The 27458-nt window shown below is 38.8% G+C and overlaps 1 protein-coding gene across 3 annotated transcripts in view; it reads left to right on the top strand.

The window, feature by feature from the left end:
- GPC6 (glypican 6) overlaps nt 1-27458 on the top strand; it is a 1252059-nt gene that overhangs the window by 849748 nt on the left and 374853 nt on the right. For all 3 annotated transcript variants that reach the window (XM_006080336.4, XM_044926951.2, XM_044926950.2), the window contains exon 4: nt 12731-12896. In XM_006080336.4, the coding sequence (XP_006080398.1) occupies nt 12731-12896 (166 nt within the window). The remainder of the gene's footprint in view (nt 1-12730; nt 12897-27458) is intronic.

Below are 27458 nucleotides of genomic sequence, written 5' to 3'. Positions count from 1 at the left end.
CAATCATTTTAAATTTCTTGAGACTTGAGATTTAGCAATGCCTTTTTACTGAAATTTAGCAGTCTAATTTATTTATTTTTTCCCCAAACTTTAAACTTTTATTTTGTATTGGTGTATAGCTGATTAACAATGTTGGGGTAGTTTCAGGTAAACAGTAAAGGGACTCAGCCATAAATATACATATATCCATTCTCCCCCACCCCTCTCATCCAGTCTGCCACATGACATTGAGCAGAGTTCCATGTGCAAAACAAGAGGTCCTTGTTGGTTGTCTATTTTAAATATAGCAGAGTGAACATGACCTTCCCAAAGGCCCTAACTATCTCTTCCCGCTGGCAACCATAAGTTCATTTTCTAAGTCTGTGAGTCTCTTTCTGCTTTGTAAGTTCATATTTGTATCATTTCTTTTTAGATTCTACATATGAGAGATGTCATACAATATTTTTCCTTCTCTGTCTGACTTGCTTTATTCAATATGAAACTTTCTAGTTTCATGCATGGTGCTGCAACTGATATTGTTTCATTCTTTTTAATGGCTGAGTAATATTCCCTTGTGTACATGTACCACATCTTCTTTATCCATTCCTCTGTTAATAGACCTTTAGGTTGCTTCCGTGTCTTTGCTATTGTAAAGAGTGATGCAATGAACATTGGGGTGCATATACCTTTTCAGATCATGTGTTTCTCTGGATATATGCCCAGGAGTGGGATTGCTGAGTTATATGGTAGCTCTATTTTTAGATTTTTAAGGAACCTCCATACTGTTGTCTGTAGTGACTGTAACAATGTACTTTCTGACCAACAGTGCAGGAAGGTTCTCTTCTCTTCACACCCTCTCTAGCATTTGTTGTTCATAGATTTTTTGATGATGGCCATCCTGACAAGTATGAGGTGATATCTCCTTGTAGTTTTGATTTGCATTTCTCTAATAACCAACAATGTTGAACATCTGTTCATGTGCCTTCACCATTTGTATGTCCTCTTTGGAGAAATGTCTATTCAGGTCTTCAGTCCATTTTTTGAGTGGGCTGTTTGTTTTGATAGCAGTCCATTTTATTTTGATGCACTCTCTTAGTTGCTTAGTTGCTATGAGTTCTTTTTTTCTAGTTAGATTCTAGAGTTTCAAGAAAGTGATTCTGTCAATTTTTGCTAGTTTCATGGTTGCTTCAGTGGAAGGGCTGATTCTTGGAGTTTCCTACTTCACCATTCTGTGATGTCACCCTTCCCCCATGCTGATCTTGCTGTTATGTGGCTTTCTTCAGAAGTCATCTTTGTGTTCATCCCTACTTCCCAATTTTGAGCCAAATGCCCTTTTTAGGGCTCACTTTACACTGCACTTATCAATACAAAGCATTTTTTTTTCCCCTGGAAGTGAATGTATTCTGAGCATCCCAACACTGGTACAAGGTCTATTTATTCTTCCCCATCTTGTTGTTCAGTTGCTAAGTAATGCCCGACTCTTTGAGACTCCATGGACTGCAACAAGCCAGGTTTCCTTGTCTTTCACTATCTCCCAGAGTATGCTCAAACTCATGTCCATTAAGGTAGCGATGCCATCCAGCCATCTCATCTTCTGTTGCCTCCTTCTCCCGCTGCCCTCAATCTTTCTCAACATCAGGGTTTTTTTTCCAGTGAGTTGGGTCTTTGCATCAGGTCACCAAAGTATTGGAACTTCAGCTTCAGTATCAGTCCTTCCAATGAATATTCAGAGTTTATTTCCTTTAGGATTGACTGGTTTGATCTCCTTGCAGTCCAAGGAACTCTTGAGAGGTTTCTCCAGAACAACTGTTTGAAAGCATCAATTCTTCAGTGCTAGCCTTCATTATGGGCCAACTCACATCTGTACATGACTCCTGGAAAAACCATAGCTTTGACTATAAGGACCTTTGTCAGAAAAGTGATGTCTCTGCTATTTAATACACTGTCTAGGTTTGTTCCAAGGAGCAAGTATATTTTAATTTCATGCCTACAGTCACAGTCTTCAGTGATTTTGAAACCCAAGAAAATAAAATCTGTCACTGTTTCTACTTTTTTCCCCATCTACTTGTCATGACGTTATGGGACTGGATGCTATGATCTTAGCTTTTTGAAAGTTGAGTTTTAAGCCAGCTTTTCCACTCTTCTCTTTCACCCTCATCAAGACACTCTTTAGTTCTTCACACTCATCACCATAAATGTTGAATTAATGAAAGTTGCATGAATAAAGAAGAAGAAGCAAATTTAAATTTTCATGAAGTTACTACAAAGCCAATTTATAGGTTGCTAATTGTTAAAAGAATTATAATTAAACTTACTTAACATGAAAAATAATTTGAATGTAATTTAATCATTCTTGAGGCCTTCAGAAGACATTTAAATATCTCATAATATATTAAGATGATGAGTAAAAACATCTCATTTTTAATCTATTGGTTATCAACTGCGGAGGATAGCATCTACTGTTGTTCAAAAGCATTTTTAATTTATTCTAGTTAAATCATTCCTTTACATTAACTTGTTCAACTTTTGAGAGCCCTATCTGTCTGTATTCTGACATACATGTTTAATTGATTATTGTGGCTGTATGATTTCCACAGGAACAAGCACTTGAGAGGTTATATGTTCAAGTAAAGATTTATCACTTTCACATGTTTTCTTGACTTTTAAAACTACTTTAAGAGAAAATCTTGTTTTACATTGGCTACTGTTAGGAATTGCTAATGTGAGCACCAATGCCTGAATGTTGCCCCAGATACAGAAATCTCAAGTATATTAAACACCTTAAGTGAATTGTTATTATATGACTAAGGGTATGCTGCTGCTGCTGCTAAGTCGCTTCAGTCATGTCCGACGCTGTGCGACCCCATAGACAGCAGCCCACCAGGCTCCGCCATCCCTGGGATTCTCCAGGCAAGAACACTGGAGTGGGTTGCCATTTCCTTCTCCAATGCATGAAAGTGAAAAGTGAAAGCGAAGTCGCTCAGTCGTGTCCGACCCTCAGCGACCCCATGGACTGCAGCCCTCCAGGCTCCTCCATCCATGGGATCCCCCAGGCAAGAGGCAAGAGGCAAGAGTACTGGAGTGGGGTGCTGTTGCCCTCTCCGGACTAGGCCTCAAATCACGTTAGAAAACATAAGAATTACTTGCTATAACATCCTGACACATATAGCTAGCCAGGTGGATAACTCTTAGTCTACATCCCAATACAGATTTATTAAGGACTTGTTTTGTATTCCTTTTTAAAAAGAAATATAGGATGACTTCCCTGGTGGTTCAGTGGTTAAGACTTGACTTTGCCTTCCAGTGCAGCAGGGGCAGGTTCAATCCCTGGTGAGGGAGATAAGATCCTACACACCAAAAATGCCAAAACATAGTACAGAGGAAATGCTGTAACAAATTCAATAGCTACTTTAAAAATGGTCCACATCAAAAAAAAATCTTGAAAAGAAATGCAAACAACAACAAAAACTACAAGCTTATAAACCAAGACATCAATTGTTTATATGTTATTTATTTTTCAGTAATTTTATGAGGAATCCTTGTTATAAATTATAATGTTACTCCTCAAATTGTATTACTATTCTTCAAAACTAGTCAACTCTAAATAATTTCATTATATATAAACCACATCAAAAGATGTTAACAGAAGGACTAAACCTAAGATGCAAGGATTTCATACTGAAATCTCATTTGGTTTACTCACAATGTTGCATCTATCTTTCCAGGAGTAAGATAACAGAGTAAGAACCATTGGCTATTCTCTACCGCACCCCCTCCCCCACCCCAGTATTGTAAATTTGTGACAAAGTGATGCTAGTGCTGAAGGACAACATGTAAAAGTTAGGTGAAAACACTAATAATTACAAAAAAATGAATGTGTTACCATGAACTTCTTTTTTATTCCCTTAAAAACATTATTGTATTTTGCCAAGTGGAAATCAGAAATCACTTTCATAAACATCTAAATTTATTCCTTTACCTAAATTTATTACCAGCCTGCTTTGAATATATAGGAAGGTTTTAAAATAGTCAAAATTCACATTCAGTTCAGTTCAGTTCAGTCGCTCAGTTGTGTCCGACTCTTTGCGACCCCATGAATCGCAGCACGCCAGGCCTCCCTGTCCATCACCAACTCCCGGAGTTCACTGAGACTCACGTCCATCAAGTCAATGATGCCATCCAGCCATCTCATCCTCTGTCGTCCCCTTCTCCTCCTGCTCCCAATCCCTCCCAGCATCAGAGTCTTTTCCAATGAGTCAACTCTTCGGCATGAGGTGGCCAAAGTACTGGAGTTTCAGCTTTAGCATCATTCCTTTCAAAGAAATCCCAGGGCTGATCTCCTTCAGAATGGACTGGTTGGATCTCCTTGCAGTCCAAGGGACTCTCAAGAGTCTTCTCCAACCCCACAGTTCAAAAGCACCAATTCTTCCGCGTTCAGCATTCTTCACAGTTCAATTCTCACATCCATACATGACCACAGGAAAAACCATAGCCTTGACTAGAAGAACCTCTGTTGGCAAAGTAATGTCTCTGCTTTTGAATATGCTATCTAGGTTAGTCATAACTTTCCTTCCAAGGAGTAAGCATCTTTTAATTTCATGGCTGCAGTCACCATCTGCAGTGATTTTGGAGCCCCAAAAAATAAAGTCTGACACTATTTCCACTGTTTCCCCATCTATTTCCCATGAAGTGATGGGACCTGGATGCCATGATCTTCGTTTTCTGAATGTTGAGCTTTAAGCATCTTTTTCACTCTCCACTTTCACTTTCATCAAGAGGCTTTTTAGTTCCTCTTCACTTTCTGCCATAAGGGTGGTGTCATCTGCATATCTGAGGTTATTGATACTTCTCCCGGCAATCTTGATTCCAGCTTGTGTTTCTTCCAGTCCAGCGTTTCTCATGATGTATTCTGCATAGAAGTTAAATAAACAGGGTGACAATATACAGCCTTGATGTACTTCCTTTTCCTATTTGGAACCAGTCTGTTGTTCCATGTCCAGTTCTAACTGTTGCTTCCTGACCTGCATACAAATTTCTCAAGAGGCAGATCAGGTGGTCTGGTCTTCCCATCTCTTTCAGAATTTTCCACAGTTGATTGTGATCCACACAATCAAAGGCTTTGGCATAGTCAATAAAGCAGAAATAGATGTTTTTGTGGAACTCTCTTGCTTTTTCCATGATCCAGCGGATGTTGGCAATTTGATCTCTGGTTCTTCTGCCTTTTCTAAAACCAGCTTGAATATCAGGAAGTTCATGGTTCACATATTGCTGAAGCCTGGCTTGGAGACTTTTGAGCATTACTTTACTAGCATGTGAGATGAGTGCAATTGTGCGGTAGTTTGAGCATTCTTTGGCATTGCCTTTCTTTGGGATTGGAATGAAAACTGACCTTTTCCAGTCCTGTGGCCACTGCTGAGTTTTCCAAATTTGCTGGCATATTGAGTGCAGCACTTTCACAGCATCATCTTTCAGGATTTGGAATAGCTCAACTGGAATTCTATCATCTCCACTAGCTTTGTTCGTAATGATGCTTTCTAAGGCCCACTGACTTCACATTCCAGGATGTTTGGCTCTAGGTCAGTGATCACACCATCGTTGATTATCTGGGTTGTGAAGATCTTTTTTGTACTGTTCTTCTGTGTATTCTTGCCATCTCTTCTTAATATCTTCTGCTTCTGTTAGGTCCATACCATTTCTGTCCTTTATCGAGCCCATCTTTGCATGAAATGTTCCCTTGGTATCTCTGATTTTCTTGAAGAGATCCCTAGTCTTTCCCATTCTGTTGTTTTCCTCTATTTCTTTGCATTGATCGCTGAAGAAGGCTTTCTTATCTCTTCTTGCTATTCTTTGGAACTCTGCACTCAGATGCTTATATCTTTCCTTTTCTCCTTTGCTTTTCACTTCTCTTCTTTTCACAGCTATTTGTAAGGCTTCCCCAGACAGCCATTTTGCTTTTTTGCATTTCTTTTCCAAGGGAATGGTCTTGATCCCTGTCTCCTGTACAATGTCATGAACCTCATTCCATAGTTCATCAGGCACTCTATCTATCAGATCTAGGCCCTTAAATCTATTTCTCACTTCCACTGTATAATCATAAGGGATTTGATTTAGGTCATACCTGAATGGTCTAGTGGTTTTCCCTACTTTCTTCAACCTAAGTCTGAATTTGGCAATAAGGAGGTCATGGTCTGAGCCACAGTCAGCTCCTGGTTTTGTTTTTGCTGACTGTATAGAGCTTCTCCATCTTTGGCTGCAAAGAATATAATCAATCTGATTTCGGTGTTGACCATCTGGTGATGTCCATGTATAGAGTCTTCTCTTGTGTTGTTGGAAGAGGGTGTTTGTTATGACCAGTGCGTTTTCTTGGCAAAACTCTATTAGTCTTTGCCCTGCTTCATTCTGTATTCTCAGGCCAAATTTGCCTGTTACTCCAGGTGTTTCTTGACTTCCTACTTTTGAATTCCAGTCCCCTATGATGAAAAGGACCTCTTTTTTGGGTGTTAGTTCTAAAAGGTCTTGTACGTCTTCATAGAACCGTTCAACTTCAGCTTCTTCAGCGTTACTAGTTGGGGCATAGACTTGGATTACTGTGACATTGAATGGTTTGCTTTGGAAACAAACAGAGATCATTCTGTCGTTTTTGAGATTGCATCCAAGTACTGCATTTCGGACTCTTTTGTTGACCATGATGGCTACTCCATTTCTTCTGAGGGATTCCTGCCCACAGTAGTAGATATAATGGTCATCTGAGTTAAATTCACCTATTGCAGTCCATTTCAGTTCACTGATTCCTAGAATGTCGACATTCACTCTTGCCATCTCTTATTTGACCACTTCCAATTTGCCTTGATTCATGGACCTGACATTCCAGGTTCCTATGCAATATTGCTCTTTAGAGCATCGGACCTTGCTTCTATCACCAGTCACATCCACAGCTGGGTATTCTTTTTGCTTTGGCTCCATCCCTTCATTCTTTCTGGAGTTATTTCTCCACTGATCTCCAGTAGCATATTGGGCACCTACTGACCTGGGGAGTTTCTCTTTCAGTATCCTATCATTTTGCCTTTCCATACTGTTCACGGGGTTCTCAAGGGAAGAATACTGAAGTGGTTTGCCATTCCCTTCTCCAGTGGACCACATTCTGTCAGATGTCTCCACCATGACCCGCCCATCTTGGATTGCCCCACGGGCATGGCTTAGTTCATTGAGTTAGACAAGGCTGTGGTCCTAGTGTGATTAGATTGACTAGTTTTCTGTGAGTATGGTTTCAGTGTGTTTGCCCTCTGATGCCATCTTGCAACACCTACCGTCTTACTTGGGTTTCTCTTTCCTTGGGCATGGGGTATCTCTTCACAGCTGCTCCAGCAAAGTGCAGCCATTGCTCCTTCCCTTGGATGAGGGATATCTCCTTACCGCTGCCCTTCCTGACCTGCAACTAGGGATATCTCCTCTAGGCCCTCTTGCGCCCGAGCAGCCACGGCCCCTTGGACGTGGGTTTGGGCTTCCCGGCCACCGTCCCTGGCCTCGGGCGTGGGTTGCTCCTCCCAGCTGCTGCCCCTGGCCTCCGGCACAGGGGCGTGGGGTAGCTCCTCCCGGCCGCCACCCTTGACCTCGGACTCGGGGTAACTCCTCTCGTCGCAACCCCGGACCTCGGACGCTGGGTATCTCCTCTCGGCCGCCCCCCCGACCTCGACGCGAGGTAGCTCCTCTTGGCAGTTCCTGCGCCGTGGCAGTCTGGTATTCTCGGCTGCTGCCCCTGACCTCGGACATGGAGTGACTCCTCTTGGCCGCCGCCCTTCAGGCATGGGGTCCTCCCAGCTTCTGCCCCTGACCTCGGACGTGGGGTGGCTTCCCTAGGCCGCACTTAGCACGCCGGTCGCAGCCGCCTGCGCTTAGCGCGCCGGTCCCCTATTAAAAAGACCAAAATAAAAATAGTAATAATACCAAATATTGGCATGGATGTGAAGAAAACTGGATCTCTCATATATTGCTAGTGGAAATGTAGAGGACTTCACTCTTCTGGAAAATAGTTTGGCAATTTCTGGTAAAACTAAACACACAATAACCATTTGACCCATTAATTGCACTCTTGGACATTTATCCCAAAGAAATGAAAATTTATGTTTATGCAAAAACTTCTGCATGAATGCTTATAGAAGCTTTAACCCTAATAGCAAAGTACTGGAAACAACCCACGTATCCTTCAGTGAGTGAACAGTTCTACAAATTTGGTATATCCAAACAATGTAATACTGCTCAGCAAATAAAAAGAATGAATACATGCAACTTGGATGGACCTCAAGGGCATACTCAATTCAAAACAAAAAAGAAGCTTAAAATGTTACATACTAGTTGATTCCTACAATGATAAAGATATAAAGATGAAAAATAGATTTGTGGTTGCTTGGTGATAGGGACAAGGGGTGGGTCAGGAGCACAACAGAGTTCTTTTGTTGTGACGGAAAAGTTCTGTATGTTGACTGTGGTATGGTTACACTAATCCATACATAGGATTGCATTGCACAGAAATATACACATGCACACACATACAAAGAATGCAGACTTAAAAAATCATGAAAACTGAATAAGTTCTATAAATTCATTAGCAGCAATGTATCAATGTTGGGCTTTCCTGATAGCTCAGAAATAAAGAATCCACCTGCAATGCAGGAGACCTGGGTTCAATCCCTTGGTTGGGAAGATCCCCTGGAGGACGGCGTGACAACCCACTCCAATATTCTTGCCTAGAGAATCCCCATGGACAGAGGAGCCTGGAAATGTCTGTGAACCTTTGGTATGGTTTTATGAGATGTTTCCATTGAAGGAAGGTGAGTGAAGGGCACCCAGGACTCTACTGGTTTTGCAAATTCTTATGAGTCTATATTGATTTTGAAATTAAAATAATTTTTAAGAATAATAGCACAATTATAAAATACTATTATACATTTTAAAAATAGGTAATAGCACAATTATAAAATACTATTATACATTTTAAAAATAGGTAATAGCACAATTATAAAATACTATTATACATTTTAAAAATAGGCGTAGCCTATTGATATTTGAATGCAATTGGCATTTGAAACAACCTCTTTTCAAAGGCTTACTTCTAAAAGTCTTCAGTTTGAAGTGATTCATTTTTTAAAAATTTGAATTCAAGTATGCAGTTGTTTCACTTCAAAAAATATGGTCTGTGAACATAAATGTTTCAGCTCTGTCCTCCAGACTTTGTTTTCTTCTTCTTCGAATGCCCTTTATTTGACCAGGAAGGATGTCATTTCCTAGAGTACTGAGAAAGCCACATTTAACTTGAACAACATTGTTCTTTTAGGTTATTAAGGGTATTCAATTTTCTCTGTTGGTTGCTTCTCTGAGTTGGAGACTTTTCTGAAATGTCAGACTGAGAAAATTGCCCCAGTTCCAATACACACACATACACACAAATGCCACAAAACTTTGGAATTAATACAATCAATAACCTTTGAAAATGGAGTTAAAAGCAACAATTGAATGCTAAGATGTATCAAACTATCTTGTTCCCTTTTTCTTTGAATATCAATGTGGCCAGGGAATTGAGAACCACAATAGAGACTTCAATTGAAAAAGCATTTATTGAATACCTAAATCACAATACCTTATAATGATGTTCATATTATGCAAAGTGGTACAGGTTATAGTGATGAGAAAGAGTCCAAACCCTCCAAAGGATGTCAAATTTGCATCTCCACTATTGACACAATGCTGGAGACCTGAGTTCAATCCCTAGTTCAGAAAGATCCCCTGGAGAAGGGAATGGCTACCCACTTCAGTATTCTTGCCTAGAGAATTCCATGGACAGAGGAGCCTGGTGGACTAGTCCATGGGGTTCAAGGAGTCAGAAACTACTGAGTGACTAGTAACTAGGCTTTATATTGGCACACTGAGTGAGAAACGGCAAAGCATTATATAACACCAATGACAAGGGAATCAAACATTCAGCAGAGTCAAAGGAAGAAATAGCTTAGCCACCTTGGATGAAAATAGGGTAGGTCTCTGGAGAAAGGCATCATCAGGTCAGGAGAGTAGTTGCGAGGCTATGAAAATTAAAGTGCTATGAACAATGGTTTGTAGGACTGCAACCACACCAAATAAGTAAAATGTATAAGAATTCAGAATTTCACATACAGAATTTTTCTATTTTCTGTGAATGATGTGGGATACATGTGGATAAAGTATTTTTTTTAATTCTGCCCAATTGTGGATAAAATTTGGCATTTTCAACAAAATATCCTATCTCAAAAAGTGAAACTTAATTGCTCAGTCATGTCTGATTCTTTGCAACCCCCATGGACGGTATCCCTTCAGGCTCCTCTGTCCATGGTATTCTCCAGGCAAGAATACTGGAGTGGGTAGCCATTCCCTTCTCCAGGGGATCTTGCCAACCCAGAGATTGAACCCAGGAAGCCTGGCATGCTGCAGTCCATGGGGTCACAAAGAGTTTGACACGACTCAGTGACTGAACGACAGACAGCAATCCTGTCTGGAGAGGTAGATATGGTGGTACTGATATGAGCTCAGAAGAAAAGTCACCAGACTCCTCTCTTTTGTTCTCATTTTCTGTTGGTTTTGTTGTTGGAAAATAAATCTTAGCATTAGTGGATACTAAACCATTCTCCACTTTTTTTTAACATAAAAAGGTCAATTATATTCTACTGTGTTTATTTGATTTGGACTACTTAAAGTGCTAACCTTTATCATTGATCAGGTTAATTCTATTTTATTAAAGCCAACATTAAATTATCAGGAAAATTAAAAATAAAAAGGATAATCCTTTACTATGAAATGCATTAAAAATAAGGTGGATTAATGGATGGATAAGAAAGAGAGATATGTGAAAAAAAATCAGTGAAGAAAATTTTCATAAAATTTTGGAAAGAAAATACAAAAAAAATTAAAAGGATAACAGGAGCTTTTGGTGCATAGATAAGTAGATGATAGATAGATAATAGATGGCTTCATTTTTTGAAATAATAACTTAGGGACTTTGTCAGTTTTCTTGATCTGAATCAAATAGACTGTGAAATATTTCTCTAGCACAGATGGGTTTATTCAGGATCAGGAGAGAACTCAATTCAGAAAATGAAGGAGGGCACTTTTTGGAGGACAAAAGGAAGTTGGGAGCTCTTTTCTAGTAAATAGAGTCCTTGGCTTTTCATTGGCTGGGTCCTTGTCTCTGCTATTGTTGCAGGTGTGAGAGCTCCCCCTTCTGGTCTCCCAACTCTATTTAATTGAGGTTTCTGTCTATTAATTTTTTACAGTGTACACCATAAAATTAAGAAAATGTTACAGAAACCAAAATCTTGCATTAGAAACCTCAAATATGGTTTCCAGGCAAAGGATAAAATGATGGAGGTAAGCTACAGTAGTGGAAAATATCCATTTATATGGAAATACCTTTTACTGCCCTATCTTTACATTGGCGTCATGGCTTTGTCAGTATCTGAAGTCTCTGGGCATGTAATTGTCACCTGGGGGCCCAGGTCTATCCAATAAGACTCTAACTCTCCAGGAGATCCAAACAATACAGATTAGACTTGTCTTCAGAGCAAGACCACAAGAACAGAAACAGGGTCTTGACTAAAACATCAATGTTATATTAAATGTCCAAAATATATGTCACAAATGTTTGTATCTGGCTTCACCAGTGGCTCGGTGGTAAAGAATCAGCCTGCAACTCAGGAGACAGGTTGGATCCCTGGGTTAGGCAGATTCCCTGAAGAAGAAAATGGCAACCCACTCCAGTATTCTTGCCTGAGAAATCCCATGGACAGAGGAGCCTGGCGGGCTATAATTCCATAGGACTGCAAAGAGTTGGACACAACTTAGTGACTAAATAACATTGTTTGTATCCAGCCTTGAAAAAAGGCTTTCTGTATTTTTTTTTCTGGTTTTGGTCCATTCCATTTTAAATATTCTGTCCTCTTAAAAGTCAAATTGGAATTTTCAGTGAGTCTAAAAAAGACCTGATTGGTTTAGAATTGATTAACTTAGAACCATTCACTGCTTATGGTATTCAAGGCAAATAGCACTTCATTATAGATGGATTAGTAGCTCCTCTGAATTGCTGCAAGGATTTCTCTTCATATTCAACCCTGGATCCATCTTCCAAAGTTCCCAGAACTGCAAAGCTTTAGATGCCTGAAGATGATGTCTTGGCAGTTCCACTGCTTCTCAACAGGCCTGGATCTCAGAAATCCCAGACAAGTTGATATTGATCCTTTTTAAAAAGTTATGTACAAAGGAAGTGTATCTGCCAACCTCCTTTAGAAACAGGGTCAAATAACCAGTTGGAAAATTTTCCAAAGGTGTCACATTAAACTTTAATAATATCTTCATTTTTATGGGGCTGTTAACTTTGGAAATTGCTTTCACATGCATTATCTCATTGCATGTTCTATTTCATTGAAAGAGTGTCTAGGTTTTAGGACTAAATTGCAATGACATAGATATCAAAATGTTGGCAAGGGCAATTCAAGAAAAATGATTATTCCTATACTGAACAGAAGTATTAAAGAGGAATTGACTGACTCAAGATTAAATACTGCAAAGGATTAAGATTCTAAGGGCTCCTTTAGCCTGCTGCCCAGCTGTTGAAGGTTTATCAGAGCCATTTCACTATTTGTTTTTCATTTACAAGGAGAAAATGAGTCACTTCTTTTTTGTCACCTTCCATCCTTCTTATTTCTGATTTTTTTTTTCAATAAATCTTTAGGTCAGCCCGACCCCAGGCTGCATCCGTGCCCTCATGAAAATGCTATACTGCGCTTATTGTCGAGGACTCCCCACGGTGAGACCATGCAACAACTACTGCCTCAACGTCATGAAGGGCTGCCTGGCAAATCAAGCCGATCTCGACACCGAGTGGAACCTCTTTATAGGTAAGGAGCATCACCACGGATGCCTGATGGGCAGGTCCAAAGTGGTGATGACTTGTAGAGACTAGGAGGGTTGAAACACACACACACACACACACAGAATGTTTAGAAAATCATAAATATTATGTTGCATTTTTCTTCATTTTTTTAATCCTGAAAAACAAGACTTCTTGGTCTATTGTGACGGACAGTCGTGTTGAAGATAGTATGAGCCAGCTGTACTGCAGTAGCTGATCTGTCTGATGAAGATAGAAGTAATCTTGTTGAATTTCTGGGAGTGCCTGTGAGTAAGGGATGCATTAGAAAAGAATCTTGTTTCAAGAAAAAGCCCACAGTCCTGTCTGTTTCTTATTTGTAGTGTCTCAGTATAATCACAGATATTAGTAAACACTTCCTTCCTTAAACATCGATGGTGAAAATAGCTCAATATTTTTGCTGAAATATGCAGATTTTCTTCCTCACCCTCCAGAGAAGAATGTTTTCAGCACAGCAGCATGAAACAGTCTTCCCGTCTTTAAAAAGGAGGCGGGAGGGAGGTGGGGGAGATACAGAGTAGGTCTGTGAATCACTGCTGTGGTCTGGAGATGCAGAAACCACTCAGGAGACTGCACTGTCAAAAGATAGTTCCCAAATTGCTATCCAAGGATAAAAGGACAAATTTCATAGGCAGGCTTCTCCCAGGAAAATACACAGGCCTTGAAAGAGTAAATGTGTTTTCTCCCCCTCTGTCAGATGGCCTTCAAATAAAAGTAGTTTTCAACTGCATTTACTGGAGTTGCATTGTGACAAGCAGAGTGGGGCCAATAACAGTGGCATTCCTCAGCCTCAGAGGGACTTCATCATTTATGCAACCCTCTAAACTAGAAGGCTTGAGTAAAGTCTTCTGACATCTCAGTTTTGGGTAGGAAAGGAAATAGGTGCATCAGAATGCAAAGAAACCTTAGCAAAAATATGCAGTCAGCCTTGGCAGAAAAACTCACTAGCTAACACACTATTTTGCTTATGAAGGCCAAAGAAAATGGTTGTAAAGTTTTAGAAAGATTTTAGAGTGGGTAGATCCAAATGGAAGTAATCTAACAAAGATCTCAGAAATCATTACAGAGAGAATAAATTGATGTATTCTACTCTTTCTCTTCAGTAGGAGGACAAAATCTATTTGTATAATCTTGAGTTACTTCATTTGAGAAATGAGGGGGTTTTTAAAAAGTTAATCACTAAGGTACCTTTCTAACCCGAAAAGATGTGGTTCTTTGCTAAGATTTTTGTCTTTTGCTTAGATTTTGTAGAGGAGTATGAATTTTTTAGACATGTAAGCCTGAACTTCTAAAATATAAGTTTAGATGAATTTTGGCAAAGACATTCTACCTAAATAATACTAATTTAAAAACAGTTTCATCCGTCGTTAGCCTACTCAATTCAAAAGAAAAAGTAATTCAACTGTAGTATATTAGTATAATCATATTATCACTTACATATGTAAAGCCTAAACTGAAACAGCTGTATAAAGCATTGAGTGGTAAAAGTAAAACAAATCTGTAAGTTAAATGCAAACTATAAATAAAGAAAACTTAAGCTTACCACATTAAAGTTCTCACAAAGAAATCTAAAAAGACTTACCTATTAAAAAAGCAGATAAGTCTCATAGCATCATCACTTTTGAATCATAAAAATTATGCATACTGTTGGGTTAAAATTGCTGACCAAAAGCTGTTTTGGTCAGCTTGCAATTTACTGGTGAAAGTAGGCATGTGGATTTTGTTAAATAGAGCAGGACATGATCAAAAATTAGAATATGGGCTTGTTAACTTGTAAGAGCAACAGTGACTTGTTGATTGGCTTTTTTTCTCAGTGTTGTTGGCTGTTTTAACATGAAACAGATCCTTATACTTCAATCAGCTGGTTTTCCTAGGTGCCAATTTGATGTGAAATGAAATGCCTAGAAAATCATTTGATTTAAAAACTAAAATTTGAACTTAAACCTATGATGGGGTTACCTGTGGTGTCTTACCATATGTTTGAAGGGAAGCTGGTGGTTGGGCCTGCATTAATATATTTCATAGCCCTTGCTCCCCTATATCATTTTTTATTAGTATAGAGATCGCTAAGAAAATTCTTCCAATTTTCTTACCTGTGGCATTGAGAATTGACCAGCTGCATAGACTTATAGGGCAAATTATGTTCTTGCTAATACTTGTCTGGATATGAGGTGTGAGTTCACCAACTTATTACATGAATTAGTCAAATGTGCCAAGTCCATTTTCCACCCAGATACATCCAAGATGGCAGTGTGACAGTGTTCATGAGTGCAGCAGCAAAGATCAGTGAGCAAATCAGTAATTCAACAAAAATTATATATAATAGCCCTCTCTCTGCTTAGCACCTGCATCCCATCACTCTTAGACTGCCGGTGTCTTGTCATCAAACCCTTCATTCCTACTGCTGTCAACTGCACATGCTGTCTCTGCCACATTAAGGTCCTGGTTTATACATTTTACCAGTTGTTTTTTTATTATGTGCTCATCTAAATGGTTAACAGTGGCACGCAATCAACCAGCAGTCACAACGAGGATTGAATTGGTGGCACATTCTCATAATCTTTACAATGCCTCGAATTAATTGAAAGTGATTTGTAATGATTTAGAAGTCAGTTGGTGTCTGCATCATGTCAAAAGAAAGACACTTTGCTGATAAAGTGAAATGTTTTAAGTGTTCAAGTAAAAACCCCAGTGGTATTCACATTCACTTCTGAAGTTCTGCAGTTTTTTTTCTTTTTTTTAAATCCTAGGGAAAAAAATCAGGAGTTCTACTTATGGTATATTTTCATAGTTCTTTAGAAATTTTAGCTCTGTTAAAGTAGGGGAAACCCAGCTCAAAAGATTCTTATTAATTAACTACTATTAAAAAAAGAACTTTTTTTCCTTGTTTTAGGTAAAGCATTTTGTTTTTAAGTTGCTGGCAGCTTTGAAGAAGATTCTGCCAGCTCCACTGTAGGGCACTTGAAAGCCTGGGTTCGCCTCTCTCTGGAGGTGCCGCTGCTGCCTAGAAGCATGCGGGATTCCGCAGTACAAAAGCCCAGGCAGGTTTCAACCTGTGTCTCCCCCTTGCTGCATCCAAGCCCCCAGCCACCGCTCCCAGAAGCAGAAGGATGTGAGTGGCTTTTAGCTGGTTCCCTCTTTGAAACGTGCAGAAGGAGAATAATTTGAGGATATTTATTGACAGTCTCTTTTAGGCACTTACCCCAGGTGTTGCTGTATATTCATACTCAGCTTATTTTAGCCTGGTTTTTAACAGTTGTCTAAATGCAAAAGGGTTTTCTTGAAAAGTGTTTATGTAAATTAAAATTTCCTAGAGGGAAATGGATTGTGGACAGAACGTGCCGTTTCGGCAATATCCTGTGGTTCTTTTGAGTGTTTGGCATGGATACCAGCATTCCACAGATCAGAACGGTTCCACTGACGAGCAACCACATTGCAGATTACACCTCGCTGGTGAGCACAGAAGTTAAGGCTGAAGTCACATTATATAGCTACAATAGATCTTGCTTCTATTTTAAAATCTAGGATGCATGGAACAGCCTCCCCAAACATCTGGTACCTTCTATAACTAGAGAATAGAATAGACTGTGAGAATTAGGAAAAATAAAAGTTTTGTAGGTAAGGGGAGGCACATGTTGGTGAGACTAAAGATGGATTCCATGTTGTTCTGTACTTTTTTTTTAACACTGAAATGTTGCAGGAGGCTTATTACTATAAATAGAAGGTGAAATTATCTGTATAGTTCCATGTAGAAGTGAGACCTTACCATGTTTTTTGCCCAACACTGGAACTTAAGTTTTTAGGTTATTCTAGTTTGTAAGATGCTTATAATCTTAACATATTAATTCAACTCATTATATTGAGTAAGCTAGAAACACATGTTTTTTTGCCCTCAGGGAATTGAATGTAGTTAAATTAATTATAATCAACTGTGATGAGGTATTATAAAATCAGAGGCTCAGGATCCTAAGTGTCTACTCCTCAGGGGGACTTAACTTCATCTGGGGGGTCAGAGAAGCCCTAGCTTGATAAGCATAGAATAAAATACTCATTCTGTGACTAAGTATTGAATTATCATTGGTCAAACACAACTGATGTTGAGCAGCCGTAATGCATACAGTTGTTACCTTACAGGCTCCAATTATTAGCAAATCTCGGTGATAATTTCAGTACATGTAGCATGATCTACCAGTGGTTCTTAAACACTTATTTGTTTAATTTTTGACATGGTTTATGATCCACTCTCACCACTATTGACATGGACTTGAACTGATAAGATTTGGAAGATGGGTATTCATTTTTGTCCAGAAAAGGTTGTGTTCCCTGATCTATTGATACCCTCCAATGAGAGAGAGACAGAAGAGCAATTTATATTTAATTTAGGCCTTAAGGCCTTGCATTCATAGATCAGACAAACCAATGATATCAAACTCTCTGGGCTGCTTCCTCCTTTCAAACCAACCAAGTCTCAAGACAGAAAACTGCCATGACATCAAACATGAAACCTAAGGTAAGTACCACATCTGTGCTAGGCCAAGAGACAAGGCAGTGGATACTCTTCATTCATCCTCTTATTCATTCATATATCAAGCACCTGTCTACTATGGACCTTGCTCTGATTTAAGTAAGGGAGTCAAGCCAGTAAGCCCCTGCCTGCTAAAAACAGGGCTCAGTACACGTCCATTGAATGGAGTGAATGGAAACAAGTAGGCAGAGCCATGGAAGGGAATGCAGTCAGAGGCTGTTCTGCGTTACTTTGTAGGTCTACTCATTTAATGGAAGTGTGACTAATTCATTTAAAAAGCGCAGATCCCTGTATGAGTGCAGGGATGGCAGAAACAAATCAGGTAATGAGCCTGCTTCTTTCACTGTGATAGCTGCTATCAAGTTGTAAATTAAAGCCAGCAGCAAGGAAGGTGTGTTAGGTCAGTCAAAGGACATGTGTCACATTATAAATGGCCACTTGGAGACACAGATGACTTTCATAGCACCTGCAAGAGTCATTTCATCCTCAAGGTATTTAGTTTATTTGCAACTTTCTATCAGGGGAAAATGTTGCTAGATAAACATGTATCATTTCTTATAAATAAACTTGGGTTCACTTTTTATAAAATATATGGACTGTGAGATGTTGCATTTCAGAAGGATATAGAATACACACAAGGAACTATTTCAAGCATTTGTGTAAGATGCTCCTCTTTCAAAGACTTTCTTAAGTATGAAATCCTATAATATAAATCTGATACTTTTTTTAGTTTTAAAGAATTCTATAGTAAATATGACTCTGGCTGATATATATAAATCCCATGTCTCAAAAACCTCTAGACCCTAAACATAGAAAATCATTTCAGAAACTGTAGTTAGCAGCAAACTTCCAAGTCTTCTTCATCTCTGCTTTGTAGAAGACAAGAGCCTATTCAATAACACAGGCCAGAAACACAACTCTAAAACTGAAGAACAAAAGTCAAGGCAATTATTGTAGAATCTGATCTCACCGTTAGCTACAGAACTTACGTTTGCCCTTGTGCATTCTTAAAAGCACCAAGAAAGATTAAAAAAAAAGAAAAACAGAATTACTTTATTTTCTATCAGTTGAAATCTAACCCCTCCCAAACCTCTGCCTTCCTTCTATAGTTATTGATTCAACATTTCTCGTTTCTCATGGATATTTATCATGTGCTGTGTTCTCTCTGTAATGCTGGCAGAATCCATAAGCAGTGCTAACTACTCATTGAGAAAAAAATAAAAGAAAGAAAACAGTTGGCTGGTACCCAGAAGCCTTTCATGAGCAGCATTTGTTATCAATTTCCTACTTTTGGAGAGTGGTTTCCTTCTGAACTCTGCGTATGTGAAAATATCGCTATGTGGCACGATAGGGTTAATGTTTTAAGGGTGGTTTAATGTAGAGGGCAATTCAGCAAACACACGGGGAAGGAGGCATTTCCCAACCTCTGAACACTTACTATTGCTCATCTTGAGGCAGCAACTCAAGGGATTCATGGCACTGCAGTTTCCATTCTGAAAGTCTCAAGCAGACTTTCCCATGGATCGAAGCAGGCAAAGCATGTGAACCTAAAATTACTTGGTGTAATAGACAAGTAGTCCTTCTAAGGTATGCATATGTATTTCCAGGGTCCCCAGTGCCAACTTCTGTTCATCCATCTCTTCCAGTTCCCACATACTCAACTTCTATACAATTTATAATTGTACTTACTCCATTTCCCACAAATACGATATTCTAGAGTTTCAAGTTGGAATTCATGGTGCAGTATAATATGATACCACCAATGGCCTGCAACAAAGCATACCAATTTTTGCAAGTACAACATTCTTTAGGATACAAGATGTTCCGTTTATAATGGGAAGTTCACTGAAATACCTCCTCTGCCTTATCCTGCTCTCCAATTTCTATGAGAACCAGGGACAGAAGGATTTAGTTTACCAGGAGCAAGCCGAGCACATCAAAATGATTGAAAGTGGCTACAGAATTGCCTTTGTATTGGCAATTTTACATTTTGCTTTCAATTTACACTTCAATTTCAGTGTTTCCTATAGATAAATGGTTTAATTTGACAATTATAGCAGAAAGTACTTGTTTTTAATAATTGACATCTGATTTTAGTAATGTGATAGTTTTCACTGTCATGTTTTCAAGTTCAAGCTACAACACAAGATGTCTGGTTTGGGGCATGCCAAGAGAAAATATTTGATGATTCTTTAGAATGGAATTCAACAGATTTCAAGTTAAATAGGTCCCAGAAATGCAGACAAAAATCAAACACTACCATTAGCCCACTGACAGTCTTAGCAATTCCAATTTCAGGAAATAAGAGGAATATGAGGTAGAAAAAAGGATTGTGTTGCACAAACAAGAAATATAAATAGAGCAAAGTTAGTGGATTGTTAAAGACAACATTAAAACACTATTGATGCTATGTATAAAATAGATAACTACTGAGAACCTCATGTATAGCACTGGAAATTCTACTCAGAGCTCTGTGGTGACCTACATGGGAAGGAAATCCAAAAAGGAGAGGCTATATATGTGTATGTATAGCTGATTCACTTTGTTGTATAGTAGAAACTAACACAACATTGTTAAGAGGCTATACTCCAATAAAAATTAATTTAAAAAATTAAAATAACACATGATTGCTTACAAATAGTGACCTTATAACAAGTCCTAGGACCACTGTGACCAAAAGTCCTTCATGTGGTGAACAATTTAATGAATAAAGGGAGGAGGGGAATAAACTCCTAAAATATGCAAATCCCTTTGAGAGTCTTGATTAATAGGGAAAATGAAAATCTTAATTTTAACCCAAGTAATAGGTCCTTGTACGATGCTGCCATACTTTATTAAAACATCTTAATAATAGTATTGTTAAACCAGGGTACTTAGATTTCATTTCCCATAAACATAACATTTATATTAACATAGATATAATTAGATCTTAAGTAGAAATATATTAGGTATAAATATGTCTTCTAATTGTTCTAAAAGTTCCTTTAATTTATTATTATCTCACAAGTAGAGCTACTGAAGTAGTTCCCTGGTGGCCTACTAGTTAGGATTCATACTTGCACTGTTGTGGCCCAGGTTCTATTCCCAGTCATGTAACTGAGACCCCACAAGCTGTGCAGCCAAAATTAAAAAAAAAAAAAAAAAGAAGAAGAGCTGCTAATCATGTTTTAATGCTTTAGTCATTTCCTCAGGATTATTTCTTTAACAATTATAAAATACCTCAGTTGGTAAAGAATCTGCCTGCAGTGCAGGAGACCTGGGTTCAATCCCTGAGTTGGGATGATCCACTGGAGAAGGGAAAGGCTATTCACCTCAGTATTCTGGCCTGGAGAATTCCATGGACTGTATAGTCTGTGGCGTGGCAAAAAGTCAGACACGACTGAGCAGCTTTCACTTTCATTTTCGCAGGCTGTGCAGCCAAAATTTTAAAAAAAAAAAAAAAAGTGGAGCTGCTGATCACACCTTAATGCTTGTCATTTTTCCTCAGGCTTGTTTCTTTAACAATTATAAAAAACTTTTTGAACTGTTTTCTTTTTATCTTCTTTTCTTTGTGGATTGTTTATTATGAGCAAATACTCCAAGGAGCCAGAGGTGAAGCCAGGTTAGAAGAGACAGCCCTAGGAATTATTCTAATGGTTAAAAACATGTTTTCATTGGTTACTCTGAAAGGGAAATGGGAAAAAAATGTCCTTGGGAGTAATTGAAACTTTTGAGATCCTTCATGGTATATGAAAACTGTGAACTGGTAAGTCACTTAAAAATACTGTGTCTACAGATATGTGGTAAGATAGCCAGGAGAGAATTTAAATTAAAATACAGCTTGAAATATGACTTGTCCTTCAAATAACAGCTTATATATAAATCCCACATAAAAGATATACCCTTGATTTTTTTTCCTTTGCATGGATTTAAACAATTTGCTACACTAAGAGTTTCCTTTACTATAACCCCTGAATAAGTGAAAATTAGAAAGAGAAATGAAAAAATAAACCAGTGAATGTTTGACATTACCCCAAAAAGAGATATAAGTATCATATTTTTATTCTTTAAAGTGCTGGGATCTTCTAGAAAGATAACACTGATAATTAAATGACCAAAAAACAACAACAACAACAACCCAGACAGTATTCACCTCTAAAATCTCAATGCTCAGAAAATTAACTGATTTAATGAGAGGCCTCAAAATAATATCAAGTGGAATGAATAAGCTAATAGATGTGATAGAGTTTTGGAAGTAGCAACTATCACCTCTTTGGCTGCCAGAGTTGATGTGGTTTTGAGATTGACTGAATCAGAAAGTGACTCCTGTCTTACCTCAGCCCTACATCTATCACGAGTAACTTCATACTAGCTTGAAAAAGTCAGGTCTCCCAGAGGAAGCAGAATCACTCTTCTGTAAGAGAGTTTACTGACCTCAAGACAGGGAGTTTTCTCAAAATCCATGACAATCAGTGGGTGAGGGCAGTTTGGAGTTGTTGATCTTAAAACTTATGCATATGGCTCCTGGTTTTCTAAATTCAAAGTCCTAGACATTTTTTTTTTTTTTAGATGAGTTCTTTATCTTATCGTAGTTTTGTGTTCCAAATTCTTCTGTGTTAACATAGTCATAGAAATGTATTCCATAGTCCAAAATCTATGTATAAAACCCAACCAGATGGGAAAACCGAAATCAACAATGGTCTTAAGAGTGTTCGGGAGGAGTAATTCTACAAGTACCATACACAGTACACTTGGAAGGTGTGGATCATGCATAGGAGCGGACTTCTAAAAAGTGATTCCACAAAGTGAAATGTATATATACATGCATCCCTTCATTCATGAGCCTTGTAGTATTTTCTGTTGAAATGCTGTGTCTGAATATAAAATATTTGGCAAGCTCACAGTAACCCAATTTAATATGTCTAATACTACCATTTATTGGTTGAGATCCAAATATATACTCCTCAAGGGTGTCTATGAGAGGTTGAATGTTGAAGTGTGTCTTGCTACTCACCTACAATTATAGTATCCAATTCTAAAACTATGAGAGAGTTGTAGGAAACTTTCTTCCTCTTACTGTATGGTTCTTGGTTCCATTTGGAAAACATGACATACATAGCAATAAGAGCTAACAGATATTGGACATTTACTTTCTATCAGGCAATACTGTAATCATTTTACCCTTTTAATCTTTGCAACAACCCTATTAAGTAGTCAATATTACTATTTCCATTGTACAGATAAGTGACATTTCCAAGGTCATATAACATGTAAGTTGCAACTATCAGGTTTTGTCTTCAGAGCCCAGGATTTACTGTTTAGGAAGTAACTCTGAGTCTCTGGCTATATGAATTGATGTGGGAAATATTGGGAGAATTTGAGTATTTACTATACTGAGCACTGTCCAATAGAATTTTTTTGCATCAATAGAAATAGTCTATGTCTGAGCTGCCCAACATAGTAGCTAGCCATATGTAGCTACTGAGCACTGTAACTATGTCTAATGAGACTGATCAATTGAATTTGTATTTTATTTTGATTAATAAGTTCAGTCACATGTAGCTTTTGAGCACTTAAAATGTGACTAATACGTCTGAGGAACTAAATTTCTCATTTCATTAATTTAATTAATTTAATCACTATAAGTGGGTAATGGGTATGCTATGGGACCAGTTTAGACCAATGAAATATCTATAATTTCCATCATGCAGCTCAGCTTCTGAATACATCTAATTCTCTTCAAAGAAGTGTGAAATTAGATGATTTTTTTGTGCTTAGATCAAGACTGGGCATATGGTAGATACAAAAGAAGCAAAAGCTATACTCCCCATTCCTGAGAAATTCTAATTTTCCAAAGAGATGCCATGTAGGCTTTCAAAGTGGGAGTTTAATTAAGTGCATAGTTATGAGCAATAGTCCTTGAATCACTACATGAGTTTGAATCCTGTCTCCACTGTATATTATTATCTGTGACTTGAAGAACATTATTTAACCATCATAAATCTCCAGGTGTTTTCTCACCAATAAACTGGAGATCATAGAACCCACCTCTTAGCTTTGTGAGAATGAAGCTAGATAATGCATCTGAAGGATCAGACATATCCACAAAGGTGGCACTAAAGGAGAAGCCATGTGGGTTTCCCTTGCGGTGAATAACCTATGAAGGTATGAGCAGAAAATAGAAAGCAACAGAGTAGGCAAGGAGACAGAAGAAGATCAAGGTAAGTCAGTCCACTATGTACCAACCTTCAAGTTACAAACTTTCAAAGATGAGAACATGCATTTCATCAATGTCAGGTATGAGTGAAATTGCAGCTTGCCCTCCATCTCCTGCTGCTGACCACCCTTCAGCTCCCACCTTTGTACCATCCTCCACTCAGGAACTCTTCTTGCCTCTTCACTCGGTGCCAGCCCCAGAATGCCAGCAGCTGTACTGTACTACTGTACTTTTGAAGGTACCATACTGTAAGATTAAAAATGTCCTCTCTACTTTTGTTTGTGTTTTATGTATTATTTGTGTGAAAAGTATTATAAATCTATTACAGTATAGTACTTTATAGCCAATTGTGTTAGTTGGATACCTGGGCTAACTTTGTTGGACTTACAAACAAATAGGATTTATGAACATGCTCTTAGAACAGAACTTGTTCAGCTGTAGGGGACTTGCTATACTAGAAGCATGCATACAAAAGAGATAACCAGGGCAGCCAGGCCAAAAAACAAAGGAAAAATGGTAAGAGGATACTTAATCAGAAAGAATCGAAGTGGACAAGATTAGAGAAAGTGCACTTCATCACACAAGCTTCTTCTTACCCTGTTTCTGGATTTTCCATAGCTCCTGGGAGGCAGAGTCCATCTCAGAAGAGAGGACCTTGCTCTTGCTCAGGTGAATAAGAATCTGGTGACACTAAGATGGAAAAAGAGTGGTGCAGAGATAAGAATAAGCATGATGTGCTTAAGTGCTTGCAAAGAAACCAGGCAAGCTGATATAGACATACTTGCTGGCTATACTGGAAGGTGGGATTGGTCAGGCCTGGATGGCTGAAGCTTTGAAAGCCAGTCAAATACTTGACTTTCTTTTGTCTTGTAGGCAATGACAAGTCACAGGACATTTTTATCCAAGGAATAGCAGGGTCTAAGCAATAATTTGGCATCCGAGTAAAGGATGGATTCAGATGAATGAGACCAGTGGTAGTGAGACAATCACTGAAATGGGACGTAGAAGGAGAAAGGAAGACAGTGCTAATGATAGAAGTGAAAGTAAAATTTTATAGGACTTCTTGTCTAAATATAGGCAACTAAAGAGAGGGTAAAGAAAGAAACACATCAGATCTGACTAAGACAAACACACGAAAGAAAGATGATACTGTTGGCCAGTAGAAAAGCTACTTGGAATATGACAAGCATGCTGGACTTGAGAAACAGTGGTACCCAAAATAGGAATGTCCCATTGGATGCTGAAAATAGTAGTGTTTTGTATTCTTTGAATAGGAGACAAGGATGCCAAGAACCATTGGAGAGTTTCCACTCCAAATGATTCTGTAGCCAACTTCTCTAGTAAACTCCATCAGATTGTTCCCAGAATCCCCTCTCCTGGGCACCACACAGGTGCCTACATGTTCTTCCCCTGTGAAATCATACTCTCTTTACCTCTAAATGTTAAACATTTAACAGCCTGCTCATCTATATGAATTCTCAGAATGAGTCTTTATCTGTACATACTCTGTGACCTCTTTAATTAAATGTAGTTAGAATGTTAGCTGTGCAAATATAACAATGCTTAACAGAATGTTACAATGAAGACTTGCCTTGATCGGTCCCCAAGATATGTGTGCATGCTAAGTTGTGTCCAACTCTTTGCAACCCTGTGGACTTCAGGCTCCTCTGTCCATGGGATTCTCCAGACAAGAATACTAGGGTGGGTCACCTTGCCCTCCTCCAGGGGATATTCCCAACCCAGGGATCGAACCCACATCTCTTATGTCTCCTGCATTGGCAGGCAGGTTCTTTACCACTAGTGCCACCTGGGAAGCCCCATGATACATTTTCTCATTATTCAGGAAATCTTTGATGGTCATATTTATCATATATACATTGAGATTTTATAATGGCGGTCAACCCAAGAGTAAATTTATTTTTTATTGACTTTGGCTTTTGCCTTTCTTAGCATATGAAAACTAGAGTCGCCTAGTTTTTAGGTCATCGCCAAGTTCTGAATTTCATGTTGAAGCGTGAAATACATTAATTTTACAAAATGCTTGCCTCTAGGGTGTTCATGGGAGGAGGAAATGGCAACCCACTCCAGTACTCTTGCCTGGAAAATCCCACAGGCGGAGGAGCCTGGTGGGCTGCAGTCCACGGGGTCGTGAAGAGTCGGACACGACTGATAGACTTCACTTTCCCTCTTCACTTTCATGCATTGGAGAAGGAAATGGCAACCCACTCCAGTGTTCTTGTCTGGAGAATCCCAAGGACGGGGGAGCCTGGTGGGCTGTCGCCCAGAGTCGACATGACTATGGGGTCGCACAGAGTCGGACACGACTGAAGTAACTTAGCAGCAGCAGCAGCAGCAACAGCAGCAGCAGCAAGGCGTTCATTTCTTTCACTGGCAAGAATGCCTTGTATTAGAAAACAACCCCTTACTTCACTGCATACCTTATACCACAGCTGTCACCAATGAGAACAACATGTAAGGACCAATGTAATCTATTAATGAGTTTCTGAACATGGAGTCCATCCAAGGAGCAAGACACACACACACAGCGCAGCTTTTGCAATGCAGCATTGGAAGGAGCAGTGAGATTTTTTTTTTTTTTTTGAATCTCATATTGCCAAGTTACTGATTTAAGAATGCCCTAGAGTATAAATTATTTCGCCAAACCGCCATAGTGACTTTTGTTGAATGCCTTCTGCTTAGCCCATTAAAGGTGAAAACCATGAAATATTATTTGATTTGTAATCCAAGAAAATGCCTTAAAACCACCTGTCCCTCTTTGGAAAGCTGCCAGAATAAAGTGAGAGGAAAGGTTGCGCCTGAGAACAATAATTGGAGGTTGCAGCATGTGGCTCGAACAAAGGTTGAGCCCATGGCTGTATGCAGGCTTCCAGTCTCTTTGGAAGGATTTCCATTTATTTTTCTTAACCCACATAGGAATCCCGGGTTTTGAGGTCAACGTTTCAAACAGTTTAATAGTGGCCATACAACATTTAAAAAAAAAAAAAAAACCTGACAATGAATTGTGCTGAATTGTTATGTTTTCCTTTGAATTTTATTTGAAGAGGTTAGTTTCAGGATACATTTTATTTCCACATGGAATTGGTAGATATTAAATTCCACTTTTCCTGAGTGCCTTGGGATTATTTTTTTTAATCACTTCACTTCTGCTGTGTCATCTATGGATTCCTGTCCATTTAATCAATGACCACTGGCTTCAGATTGCTTGTGTTCATCACAAACTTATTAAATTAACCATCAACATATAAGATAAGAAAAGTTGAATTGAAAGATACATCCAAGCATTTTTTAAGATGCAGAAACTTACAGTTTGGAAAAGCAAAATCATAAAGTTTAAGGCTCATTTGGCAAACTGATTATAAGATAAAAATCAAATTTTTTATGTGAAATTTCTTAATCTGACAGAGAAGCATGAGAGATGCTATGGCAGTTCAGGAACATGCCTGTGATCCCGCCGATTAACTGTGTCTATTTATACAGGAATGCAGCAGTAATCTGTACTAATTATTACCTTCTAGAAGGGAGAAGGCAATGGCACCCCACTCCAGTACTGTTGCCTGGAAAATCCCATGGATGGAGGAGCCTGGTGAGCTGCAGTCCATGGGGTCGCTAAGAGTCAGACACGACTGAGCGACTTCACTTTCACTTTCCACTTTCATGCATTGGAGAAGGAAATGGCAACCCACTCCAGTGTTCTTGCCTGGAGAATCCCATGGACGGAGAAGCCTGGTAGGCTGCAGTCCATGGGGTCGCACAGAGTCAGACATGACTGAGGCGACTTAGCAGCAGCA

The sequence above is a fragment of the Bubalus bubalis genome, chromosome 13, assembly GCF_019923935.1.
Source record: "Bubalus bubalis isolate 160015118507 breed Murrah chromosome 13, NDDB_SH_1, whole genome shotgun sequence".
NCBI classification, from domain to species: Eukaryota; Metazoa; Chordata; class Mammalia; order Artiodactyla; family Bovidae; genus Bubalus; species Bubalus bubalis.
Note: the sequence above shows the minus strand (reverse complement) of the source record. Positions and strands in the feature narration are given on the sequence as shown.